Raw genomic sequence first — 13,481 nt, forward strand, 5'->3', positions numbered from 1 at the left:
CAGCAAAGCATCCACAGGTGTGACTGCCTACGACAGCCAAGGCTGTGGCTAGGGTGCTGGGGCCTTGGCTGGGAGGTGGAGCCAGGAAGAGGGGAAGGGATATAAGGGAAGTCCACCCACAGGGCGTGACGGGTTGTTGTGTAGGTGTGTGGTGGAGAGAATGAGTGAGCAGTGGAGAGGAGGCGGCAGGGGACGCAGACGACCGACAGCTGGATGGGGGCAGCTGTCATGGAAGGCAGCTGGGACTCTGTCAGGTTGAGTGGGCCTGCGAGTGGACTGAGAGGGTGTGAGGGTGAGTTATACCCTCCCTCCTTTCACAGAGCAGGATCCCATATATTCCCTGAAGGCCCTTTAAGGCGGAGGTCAGGCCAGCCAGTGTCTCACAGGTCGGCGCCCTTGGCAGAACCTGACATCCCTGAAGGCCCTTTAAGGCGGAAGTCAGGCAGGCCGGCATCTCACAGGTCGGCGCCCTTGGCAGAACCTGACAGTATGCAAGAAAATATTTTTAAACCATGTGTTAATTTTGAAAGACATCCTGTTAAGCGGAGCTCTTGCTTAACATGCTAAAGAGTTTTGCTGGCTCCTTGACATTTTGTGGTTGCTTCTACCTTTTGTGGCAGCAATTATGTGTTTTGCTTTGCTTCTTCTGGCAACCATTTTATGGCTGTGTCCCACACGCTGTTTCAGGATTGCAAAGGGGCTTGCAGGCTCAAAATGGCTGGGGACCCCACTGACCGATCACCTGAAGAAGCAATCTGGACACCCTGCTTGAGCACTCAACTCCCCCAAATATTTCTGGTAACCCTCTCTTGCAATCTCCTAAAAGACGTCTCATAGATCCTGCATCTAAGTAAGCTGGGGAGTGGGGAGGAGAGGGGTACATGTCTGAGTAACGTAGCAGAAGTAACAGTTGAGGGAACTTAGTTTTTCTTCCTTGTGGCTAGCGCAGAGGAAACGGATTTCGGGGTCATCACCCCAAGAAAAGAATAAGCTGCAAAGGGGTGTGTGATGAAGCGAGGCAATTAAAGAACGTGAAGGCAAGTCACGAGATCGTCAGCAAACAGAGGAATTCCTTTTGTTGGTGCCCCCACTGCAGTTGGCTTATTGGGCATCGGCGTGTCTGCACTCTGCTCCCCCCCCTCCCTCAGGGAACTGGCTTCCTAAAAGGTTTAAGGAAGATTCTCTCTCTATCAGTCTGGCATTTGGCTGATCCTGATTTTCTACTGGTTGCTGTCATTTTGTGCTCAAGGCTGCTTTTCTTTTGATGCATAATTCTTGTTTCCCTTCTAGAGGATTTTTTTTTAATGCTGATAATGGGTTGGGTTGGCACCTGTGGCTCTGTTTAACGAGTGGAAATGGTTTCCCCTCAGCCTTCCACAAAGCAAGACAAGCAAGGAAAGCTCTTTCTGTTAGAAGAAACTAGCAGAACAGATCTATGGGATCCAACGCTAAAGATACACAGGCCTGTCTGCTTTGCTGTAAGCCACCCTGAGGTATTTATTGGAAAGGTAGGATAGAAACTCTGAAATACATAAATCAAAGAAGAGGCGCAAGAACAGTTGCTGCTGTGAGTTAAATAAGGAGCACGGAGGAGGCTTAAAAGGAGCAGCAGAGGGGATGTCTGATTAGTTTGGGACACGAGGCAGAACTCGAGCCGATTAGGAGGTGAAGAGACCCAGCCTAGGCCTCCATGGGCATATATGCCCCAGCACGGGGCAAGGTTGTGTATAAGTGTGTGTTTTAATCTGTTCATGCGGCAGCTTGATTTCTCAAACATGAGCAAGCAGCAATACGTATTCACAAACGGTGAAAAGATTTGCCAGCTGTAATCTCTGTCATTTCATGGGCTGATTGTGCTGGTCAGTTGCCAATGCTAGGCCGGGTTAAGAAGAAAAGGACAGCTCAGTCCTTTTCTCACAAGTTCTCACAAGTCAACGACACATTAGTTTCTTCTGTGTCTCTAGGAGAGGCGATGGCTCAGTGGTAGAGAATGTGCTCTGCATGCAGAAGGTCCAGTCCTCGGTATTTCCAGTTACAAGGATTAAGTAGTTAGCAAGACCTCAGCCCGAGACCCTGGAGAGCTGCTTCCAGACAACAGTGGCCTTGATAGACTAAGAGGTCTGCCACTGCAGAAGGCAGATTCATGTTTTAACCATTTCCTCCCCTTTCTTTATGGGATTCTTTTAGCAAGGAGGTGAATGGCAGGGAGAGGGGTGGAAGAGAAGAATATGTTAACATTTTCCTCCTTTGCCACTATCTTGTTGGTAAGAGACACCCCTAAGCTGTTTTTATCCTGCTTGGGGGGGGGGCGGATATGGGTATTTGTAAGCAGCAAAAGAAAAACAAACGTTTAAACGAAACGTGGAGGAAACTGTAATGTGCAGTTGATCCCTCTCAGCTTGGAGACATCCAGACCAGGCCAAGATCCAAGTAGCTGTGCAGCTGAAAAGCTCAGCTCAAAAGGGCCAGGTTAGATGGTGAATGAGGGCTAATTCACACATTATAAACTTTTTGTTGCTGCCAGATGTGTCTCCATCAGACTGGGAGTTCCCTCCCGGGTACTCAATTTCCAGCTGCACATGGGCCTGACTCAGATCAGGACAGTGGCATATGGGGAGAAAGCACTGAAGCCTCCCTACCCTGTGCCATTTCCCCTGTGTGGGAATGGCTCTGGAGATCTGCTATTTGCCCTGTGGGGGAAACTTAAGTGTAACCATTGGAGCACATTAAGTTCCCCCAGCAGCTAACCAGAGCTCCTTTCAGGTTGGGAGGACTTAAGACCCACTCTATCCCTGTGCACTCTGGCCCCACTCTAAACTGGGCTGGTGTAAACCTGGGGCTTCCATTCCCAGTGGAGAGCTCTCGGTGCACCTTTGGCAGAAAGTCCTAAGGGTGACCACAAGGGCTTTATAATGCATGGATTGGTCCTGAGTAGAGATGGGTATGAACTGAAATACAAACCAAAGGGCATCACGAACCGGGCCATTTTTTGGTTCATGAACTGATGGTTTGTCGGAGGGCATTGCTGACAACCCGCAATGAACTGCTATGATTTTTAGCCCAGTATGTTTGGTTCATTTTTCGGTTCATCATTGCAGACAGCCTGTCGCTGATCAATCAGTTTCCTAGGCAATGGGGGCGAGGATGGGCTTTCTGCAGACCTGCTGCTGCCCCGGAAGTGACATCTTCACGAACCAAATGAACCAGTTCGTGAACTGGGCAATTTCATGCCAGTTTGTGGTTTGTGAAATGTTACGAACTGCAACGAGCCACCATTTTCCTGGTTCATGCCCCTCTCTAGTCCTGAGGTAAAAAAGAAGACACTGTTTGGTGACAGAGGGATGGACTGAGGCATCAGTAAGCCATACCCTTCACATCAACTTGAGAACTTTGAAATAAAGGCTTGATGTACCAGGAGATACAGCAAACATGTTTTCATTGGACAGCCAGAGATGACGTGTGGATAATCCTGAGAAGATAGCTGCCAACATACTTGTACAGAAGAAAGTAAACGTTCAAATGCTGTGGCCTCAAACAACTGGCCTTTGTTTAAAATCAGTTCTGACAGGCCCCAACATTTTCAGTTTTGTTGCTGGATCTTGTTTGTCTTGTTCCTAAATAAACCAGTTTCCTAGAAGTAAACCAGTTTCCTAGAAGTAAACGTCATCTAAGGAATGTGAAGCGTAATGAGTTAAAAAGCGGTGGGGTATGGCAGACAGGTGATTGCAACATCTGGGTAGATTGTGCAAAAAACGCGGAAGATCGCATTTCCTCGCAGAAATGCGATCTTCCGCGTTTTTTGTGCGATCTACCGGGACATTACGAAGAGAGGTAAGCACTGAAGTGGAAACGGCCATGTTTTCATCTCCTCAGAATGAAGCTCTATACATCTCTCAGGTTAAGAATGTCATTTACCCTTTGCAATGTATGCAGGAGAAAAAAAATACACAAATCAGTTTTTCTAAAATTTAGGATGCCATAGGCCTGCACAACCTGTGACATGTCAAACTGAACATCCTCCTAGGATTGCCATGGATTCAAAAGCCAAACAATAGCTTTTATTACACTCAGCCCACACAGTGTGCAAGCTTGTGAGTTCTCCAGGACTTTCATCAAGTGAGATATTAAAACAAAAACAAAAAAGGTGGGGTGATGGAAAAGTAAAAGATGTTTCAGGCTCTGATTTTCAGGCTCTTGTCTGCATTGCAAGTAGAAAGCTTAGCAAATCTGGATAGATCAAGGTGGTACTAAGCAAAGCTGGTATTGGGCTTTACCTTTGGTCTTCAGGGAAGATTGAGGGGAAATGGCAGCCTCCAGCTAAAAATATAAACACTAAATGTCTCTCTAAAACCAATCACAGAGTTAGAAGGGGCCATACAGACCTTCTAGTCCAACCCCCTGCCCAATGCAGGATGAGCCTAAAGCATCCCTGACAAATATTCATCCAGCCTCCCAGTGAAGGGGAGCTCACCACCTCCCTAGGCAGCTGATTCCACTTTTGAACTACTCTGACCGTGAAAAAGTTTTTCCTAATATCCAGTCGGTACCTTTGTGCATGTAATTTAAGCCCATTGTTTCGGGTCCTACCCCCTGCTGCCAACTGGAACAGCTCCTGGCCCTCCTCCAAATGACAGCCTTTCAAATACTTAAAGAGAGTAATCATGTCCCCCCTCAATCTCCTCTTCTCCAAACTAAACATTCCCAAGGCCCTCAGCCTTTCCTCGTAGGGCTCAGTCTCCAGACCCCTGATCATCCTCATTGCTCTCTTCTGCACTCTCTTGATTTTGTGCACATCCTTTTTGAAGTGAGGCCTCCAGAACGGCACACAATACTCCAGGGCCTTTTTCATACTACTTACCTGCTTCCGGAATATCGCGCAAAACCCGCAGAAGATAGCGTCTTCTCGCAAGAGTTTTGTGCCATGTTGCGCAAAACTCTTGCAAGAAGACGCTATCTTCCGTGGGTTTTGCGTGATATTTCGCAACATTCCGGGAGCAGGTAAGTGGTGTGAAAAGGGCCTGGGTGCGGCCTGACCAGGGCAGTATAGAGAGGGACTCCATGACCTCCTGAGATTTCGACACAATGGCCCTTTTGATACAACCCACGACTGAGTTTGCCTTTTTTGCCGCTGCATCACACTGACTGCTCATATTTAGATTACAGTATTGGTGTTGATCAACGGAGTGACTGAAGAATGGGAGTGGTAGGCCTGCTCTGCCTAGCTCCTGAGAGTAAATGAGCTGCAGTGTTCTGCACCAGCAGGAGTTTCTGAGCTTTGTGGGGACACCGAACACAATAGCATCAATTTTAATTTACATGTATGTGGGAAAGTTCCAGAGAACTCCAACATGTTCATATTTAAGTAAAAAAGAGGAAACTTCTCTAAAATGAGGAATATGGCAAAAAAATGAAATGGAACAGTCCAGAGGGTAAAATCGTTTGACAAGGGTTGGGGATTACTCAAAAGCTCAATACTAGAGGCTCAGTTAGAATGTATATCACAGGTCAGGAAAGGTCCAAGATGTTGCCAGCATGGCTGATGAGTGGAGTGAAGGAAGGCTTCCTTCAGAAACGAGAAGCCTTGCCCAAACAAGGCAAATAGAAATGAACATAAACTTGCACAAAGGAAACGCAAGTGGACAATTAGGGATGCAAAAAGGAATTTTGAGGAACCTACTGCTAAAAGCATTGAGACCAACAATAAAGTATTCTTTAAATACATCAGGAGTAGGAAACCAGCTAGGAAAGTGGTGGGACCGTTGACAGTGACAATGAAATTAAAGGAGTCCTAAAGGAGGATACGGTATCAGTGGTGAGAAGCTAAATGAATTCTTCTCATCTGTGAACACTACTGAAGATACAGGACAGATACGTGTTCTGGAACAGATATTTTCAGGAGGAGAGGACAGAGCTTAAAATGGTACAGGAAAAAAGGGCTGTTTAACTTAGAAAAAAGGCAAGTAAGGGGAGACCTGATAGAAGTCTATAAAATTATGCATGGTTTAGAGTGGACAGGAAGAAGCTTTTCTCTTTCTCATAATACTAAAACCACTAAAGCTGAGGGGAAAGAGCTTCAGAACAGATAAAAGGAAGTACTTCTTCACACCATGCATAGTTAACTTGCGGAACTCACTGCTATGGAATGTGTGATGGCCGCCAAATTGGAAGGCTTTTGGACAAACTCATGGAGGAAGGGGCTATTGAATGGCTACTAGTCATGATAGCTACTAGTTCTGATGAACATCTACTCCCTCCAGGACCAGAGGCAGTATGCCTCTTTATATCATTTGCTGGGGAGCACCGGTAGAAGGATGCTGTTGCAGTCAACCTGCACGTGAGCTTCCTAGAGGCAGCTTGTCAGCCAGAGTGTTAACAGAGTGCTGGACTAGATGGGCCTTTGGTCTGATCCAGCATGGCTCTTCTTATGGCCTTCTCGCCTAGCAGTTTCAATACGATAGAATGGATTTGGAGGGCTCATCTGGAGAACATCTGTAAAGAGGTCACGTGGGTTTTGGCCCCGCCCACGTGATTCCTTTTCCTCCCCGCTGCCCGAGTCTTTAGCAGCAGGCAGTGGTGGAGGCAGCAGCAGCTGCAGCAACCCCCCCCCCCCGCCATCCCCACCTCCTGGATTCCCCAGTAGGAACCCAGGGTGGGTTAGGGTTAGGGTTCATTACCCAGTGTCAATATGCACTGAAAGACACAGTCCTGTATGAGGGGTGATATCCAAACTGTCTCCGCGGGGAGTGATCTGAGGGTTCAGTCATATACAAACACCATCTCTGAAACGACAGTCCTTGACTGGTGAAAATGCATAAGAGAACTAGCTTTTAAGACAGAGTAATATAGAAAGTGCGCGCCTGTAATAAAAACATGATCACAAAAATCACAAGCGGCAACAGCGAGTTTCCTCCACTGGAGGGCACACAAGCCCTAAATCCTGCTGTTGCAAATGAGAGAAGCGGGAGGGAGGCTGCACCTTTCACTCCCAGCGCCAATTCCCATTCGTGCAATTAAGCCCAAGGAAAGCTCTCTATGCAAGGGGGAGAAAACACTGGAGGCTGGATTGCCGGTTTCCTCAGTATGAACTCTCACCTTATTTACTTGGGGTTTTGTGGAGTTGCCACAGGGCTATTTCAACTAGTTAATTGCGTCAAGGTGGATCCAGAAAAGCACAGGTCGTTGTGGAGGAAAGGACTGGCTTTGACAATAGAGCTATCCCAGTAAATAAATCCTACCTATGTTTAAACAAAGAGTGATATAAAAAAAGTTATGTGGGTTTAAGAGGCAACAGGCATTAGATCAAGAAATAGGGCAAAGAACTTTGAAGGGCGGGGGCAAGCATCTTTATTCTCCCTGCCCCAGATACTGCTAGATCAAATGTCTCTTTAGTTACGTACATTAGGGGAGTTTGGGGGCTGAAATTCAAAATTTGCAGCTGGGAGTGAGCCTTGAGAGCTATCTGGAATTGTGTGCGGTCAGCTCTTAAACTCCTTACTGAGCACAGAAGAGAAGCGGGTGAAATGCTGGCCTCTGCCACTGACAAGCAGAACGAAGCCTCTGGACTGGTCAGTCCTGGCCCTTTGTCTCTGCCTAGTACTTTCTGCTTGCCACCCTTGAACACATTCATTAGGTTACCTTGTACTGAGTACGACCATTTCTCTCTTAAGATCCAAGCTGTCTTCTCTGACTGGCAGTGGCTCTCCAGGGTCTCTGGTTCAGGTTTATCACACCCCCTACAACCTAACCCTTTTTGAACATGGGATCTTTGGCATGCCAAGGAGATGCTGTACCACTGAACCACGGCCCCTCCCTGCTTTCAGTTCCACTTTCTCCAGCGGAAACCATTTTGCCTGGAAGAATACATCCCGCTCTTGATTCAGAGACTCTTGGACCTGTCTGGCCTCAACACCACGAATAAAAAGTTCAAGCCAATTTTTGCTATGAGTTTTCATTATCTAATTAAATGGTAAAGGTATGGGGCCTTATTCTTCCATTAGCACTGCAGGCTCAAGCTCACCTTCACCACCAGAGCTGCATAGGAGACATCCGCTCTCCATGGCTGAGGGACCGACCATCCGACCAAGGGATCTGCCTCGTCATTGTATATGGGCAGGGAGGTGAAATGGGGAAAGAGCTTCTGGATCTGTCCCACGGCTTCTATTTCCTGCTCCAAGATGTGAAGAGAACTCCCAGCTCCCTGTGGTTTCCAACATTATTATTCATTAGATTTCATGCCGGCTCTTCCTCTTAGATTCAAACAAAGTGGCATTTATGCCCGCCCTTCTTCCACGTACCCACGCTGCAGTAATTAAAAAGCTCAGCAAAAGAAAAGAAGACAAAGAATTTTAAAAAGCCATTTGACAGAGATTGAAATTAAAGAGCTAATCCTGTCCAGATTGGTGGTATGCAATTCTTTTTTCCCCAGCCACACAGACATTTATTGCTTATTCAGCACTAATAATTATGTACACAGAGGTTTTTTTATATAGACCAGACAGGTCCATGCCCCAAGGAGATTACAAATTCTGAAAGGTGGCGAGTGACTATGTAGCAAAGATGGTGGAACACAACAGCTGATTGTGAGCAAATGCAATTACAGCTCTGAAACTTAAACTTAACTGTGTGTAATTGAATTTGGCTCAGGAACAGAGCTAAGTTTCACAGGAACAGGGTTCAGGCACAGTGTGGCAGCGAGTGAGACCCCCAGGGAGTGGGCACATTGGGGAATGGCTGTCAGCAACGGCATGACATCACTTCCGGGGAAAACCTGGAAGGGACATTTACACCTAGCCTTGAAACTGGTGATGTCACCAATCTGGCTCTCCTTCTTCCTGTCACATGACTTATCACATGATTTCATATCAGATGTTTGCAGGCTCTGGGACTGGAAAGGTTGAAGACCACATCTGCAATCAGGATCTCCTGTGGGTTTGTTTTTTTACTGATTTGTACTAATTGATGCATTTATGTGGTTGGGAAAGGTGGACCCAGAAATATAATATTACATGGTGTCAGAAGTGGTGAATGGGAGACCAAGCAAAGGAGTCAAACCCAAAGAAAGCAAGACAGGCTGTGCAGATACTGCTGAATTGCAGGAACTTTTATAAATAAGGATATGTTCTAGTCACCACTGGATCTGTACTAGTGATCAGGTGATAAAGGCAAGTCAGTCTCTAAGGCTCAGTCTCCCCTCAGCAATATGCAGAGTACTGGCCTGCCTTACAGAGCTGTTGTAAAGACTACTGAGGGGATGTGTGAACACTATAATGCAGGGGTCCTTAAGTGTACCTTGTTAAGTACTCTTAGAATTCTGAGAAATGTTAGCGGGCACCGTCACAAAATAACTACCATGGGGTGGATTTTCAAACTTGTGAGGTGTGAAGCCAAGCATCTTCTTACGATGTGGGCAGTGGTTTCCAAACAGGTGCCCCTGCAGACCTGATGGTGATGCTTCCTGGGTTCTTCTGAAACACTTCCTGCACCACTCAGGTGAAGGAAAGCCAGGATCTAGCTCTTTGGTTTGGGAGAGAAGCAAATGGGCACAAGTGAACACCGCACTGCCCCTGGACACTAGCTCTAAAGCGCTATACAGATGCTAAGCATGATGTTCAGTGTTTTGAACATCTGTATCTACTCTCTGCGAGCTGTACCTGCCACTTTTTTGGAATTCAATTCAAAACCTTTGTGCCACAAAGTTTTAATGCAGGCAAGCCCATAAATCTGAGCATTGAACTAGATCTATGAATTGTTTTGTGTGTTCTGAACTTCACAGCAAGCAAACATAGCGCCAGACCTTCTTATGCATGGCAATGTAGTCCAGTCGGACACCGGTCTCTCCAGTAAAGAAATTAGTTCCATTGTGGCAGTGACTGAGCAGACTCCAGCACAGAGGTGACTTGGGGAACGGGTGAAAGGAGTCTCCGGGGCCTCCCAGCCTCAGCTGAGGACTGACTTGTCTTAATCCTTCTGAGCAGGCATCATAGTAGTTGAGAAATCCTAGAGAGAAGATACCGTGGTTTACTCTGACTGCTAGGAGAGGACAATGCCTTACCCTTCAGAACATACTGGACTGAAACTTGGTAGGGAGTAGCATATCCTATTGTATTTGCTATGCCGACACCAACAGACTAACAACTGTAAAGATAGGAGTTTGCGTGACAACAAAATATATTTCTTTTTATAAAAAGAGCAAGTTTCTAGCCCCCTTAATTGCAAGAAACCTGGAGATACTTATAAACAACTCTTTCTGCTAAAGGACATGAGCACTGAAAAATCTATGACTGGCTCTCCCAGAATTTAAAAAAATAAATAAATTGTGGCTTTGGGGTCCTGATCCTGACCCTTCCTTCCTATATAGTCTTACTGATCAAATCTAACCTATTCATGAGGATATTATTAGCTTAGGAAGGGAAGCCCAATGAAATGCATTTTTTCCCCTCCAGGACCAGTTTGAATTGCTGAACTTGAGCATGGGCAGAAGGGTTAAATGCCTTCCTCCCCTAACTTGCAGTCAGATTCAAATTCCATCCAATCCCACCACCAAAATGAAATTTCCATTTTAAAAATTATGGGAAGATCAAGCAATAGTTTTTATCTAGTTTTGGCCTTGGTAGTCAGAGATGAGTGAGATTCAGCATAGTTGATCTGGTGTAGTTCCATAGGAGAAAAAAAGAGCTGCACCAACCACACAGATTTTTAAAAAACAGGCAAAAAACCAATGGTGAAGTAGGAAAAGGCATTTGTTTATCCAGGCTACAATTCCTTACATGTTTCGCTAAGTTTTCTTCAGGGGAATCTATAACAGTTATATGTATACAGTTATATCAAAGGTCAAAAGAGTTTATCGTCTAAAGCCATAGGCCGTCACAATTCACCAAACATCGACCAATAAACAATTAAATCCCTTATCACAGTTTGTATAGGTTAGTAAAATTAATTAAAAACAATACAGTATGCCAAACTATCCCAGGAGTCACGAAACAGCCTCATTCAGTACCACCTTAGATCTGATCTTTTTGGCTGCGAGTGCAAACTGAGAGACTCTATAGGACACTCGATTTCAGAGTATGTGTTTGTCACTGGTAGGATTCTGGCCAAAAATTTAGCTCTGGGTACACTATATAATGGACAATAACGTAGGTAGTGGGAAAGGTTCTCTTACTATAGGTAATCCACAAATGCAAGTGTGATGTTCCACGGGGGTGTGAGAATAACGCCCTGCCAAAAGAGCTGTCTGCATCATCTGGAAGCGCAGAGCAGTGAAAGACACTCTGAGGTTGTAATGAGAAATACTGGCTAGGTAGGGAGATCTTGGGTTATATATAATCTTACAGTTATATGTATAGCATTAAAAATTAATTCATACAAATTATATAACAGGTAACATTTAAAATTGTATTGTGTTGTACATTCCCCTGAAGAAAACTTCTTGACGAAACATGTAGAGAATTTTAATCTGAACAAAACAATATTTTTCCTACTTGCACCATAGACTTTTTGCTGTCTGCTTTTTTTTAAATCTCTGGTCCAATTTCATGATAAAATTGAATTTTACCATAGAAATTAAAATAATTTTGGAGGGTAGGAGGGATCCTGGATTTTAGGGGTTTGGGATACATTTAATTTCTACCATTCTTTGCTTACTTGATAGGCTTCAAACTCTGTGCTCAATTTGTGCTTTTAAACATGGGTTATTAAGGTATATAACCCAATGTAAATGTACATAGTTATAATAGTTATAAAACGTTTATTTTATTTTCTATGGCTTAGGCAGTTGCATTTAAGAGACTCTCTCGAGGTAACCCTTGTGCCCAATTTGGTGTTTGACATTTGTTGATTTATCTTTTAAGAGCTCAAACGGCCGTAACTCTGGGGCATGGGAAATGTGCTGACTGATTACGGGCTCTAAATCAGATCATTTTCCAACCTTGTTTTCATCAGTCCTGCCCTAGGGACTCAAAAGGCACTTACCGTTGGCGGTCATTGACACATTGTCAAAGTCATGGTGGTCGGGCTCATTCCAAGTCTCGAAATTCCACTGGGCAACGTATTTCAGCCCGTACCGCTCTGGAAATCAAAGGCCCATTTAAGATGGTTTGGCATTGTTGGAAGAGCACTCTTCCACTGAGACATAAATGCAAATCTTAAACTGAAAAAGTGCCCTACATGGATAGATTATGTGCATACAAGTGTGGGCCGATTAAAACTGTCTTATATTTTCTTTTCTTGTATTTGAAGAAGTGAGCTATGACTCATAAAAGCTCCTATCCTACTACAAATTTTATCAGTCTTATAGGTGCTACTGGACTCTTGCTCTTTTCTACTCATGTTTTCTTCGATTATTTGCTGGCTGCCCCTTTGAGGGCTCTGTAGATACAACCAGGGATAGCTTCTGAGGTTTTCCTTGTTTCTATGTCGTCCTTGATAGTTGACACTGACCCTAGCATTACTTTGACTGTGGCTAAATTGCTTGTGCCAATGCCTTCTATGCAGGGATGGAGATAGAGGGTGGTCTTGCTTTTGTCCAAGACGGTTGGGTCATCGGATTGTTAAAGAAAGAAAGAAACTGAACAACTGTTGTAGCAAACTAATCTCTTCTTCACATGCACAGCAAACTCTGTCTCTAAGGGTATATTTGTAAATGAGATAGGACTGGTGCACGTTCACAGACAGCTTGCTGTAACCATGCCTAACACTAATTAATTAATTAATTAATTCAATTTATTTATACCTTGCCTTTATCCCCAGTGGGGACCCAAAGCAACTCACATTGTTCTCCTCTGCTCAATTTTATCTTCACAACAACCCTGTGAGGTAGGTTAGGCTGAGAGGATTTGATTGGCCCCAGGTCACCGAGTCTCAGAAGGGAGATTTGAAGCCAGAGCTCCCAGATCTGAGAGCCAAGCTACAAGTGACATTTTTCACGTGAAGGACACTTGATTGTTTTCGCAAGTCTTTCTGGGAACTGAAGTCCCTCTCCCCCGCCCCTTTTCCTTCTGTTCCTTCCCCTCTCTGTTAGAATTGCTGCCTGAAGAGCCAGAGAAAGCCTGAGGCAGCAGCAACTTTTGCAAATCGTCTTGCTCCCGGGGAGCTGCTCTGGAGAAAGCTGACATGTTGGTGAAGCTGAGCAGGATGCCCAGGGAGAAAGTTGCAGCTGCCCGCCCCCAAAGATCGTTGAGAGCAGGCTTGTGACTGGAGGAATGATTTGCAAAAGTTGCTGTTGCCACAGGCTTTCTCTGGCTCTTCATGCAGCGATTCTAACAGAGAGGGGAAGGACACTGGGACTTTACCGACATGTCAGCTTTCTCCAGAGCAGCTCCCCAGGAGCAAGACGATTTGCAAAAGCTGCTTCTGCCGCTGGCTTTCTCTGGCTCTTCAGGCAGCGATTCTAACAGAGAGGGGAAGGAACAGAAGGAAAAGGGGTGGGGGAGAGGGACTTCAGTTCCCAGAAAAACTTGCGAAAACGATCAAGTGTCCTTCAC

At 45.3% G+C, this 13,481-nt stretch overlaps 1 protein-coding gene across 2 annotated transcripts in view; it reads right to left on the minus strand.

Annotated features, from left to right (window-relative positions):
- The window catches only part of IDUA (alpha-L-iduronidase), a 105,659-nt gene that overhangs the window by 34,402 nt on the left and 57,776 nt on the right, over window positions 1-13,481 (minus strand). For both annotated transcript variants that reach the window (XM_054986429.1, XM_054986430.1), the window contains exons 5-7: window positions 11,971-12,066; window positions 9,794-9,996; window positions 8,018-8,197 (exon numbers count right to left, since the gene is read on the minus strand). In XM_054986429.1, coding sequence (XP_054842404.1) covers window positions 8,018-8,197; window positions 9,794-9,996; window positions 11,971-12,066 — 479 coding nt within the window. The remainder of the gene's footprint in view (window positions 1-8,017; window positions 8,198-9,793; window positions 9,997-11,970; window positions 12,067-13,481) is intronic.

The sequence above is a fragment of the Eublepharis macularius genome, chromosome 8 (genome assembly GCF_028583425.1).
Source record: "Eublepharis macularius isolate TG4126 chromosome 8, MPM_Emac_v1.0, whole genome shotgun sequence".
Taxonomy (NCBI): domain Eukaryota; kingdom Metazoa; phylum Chordata; class Lepidosauria; order Squamata; family Eublepharidae; genus Eublepharis; species Eublepharis macularius.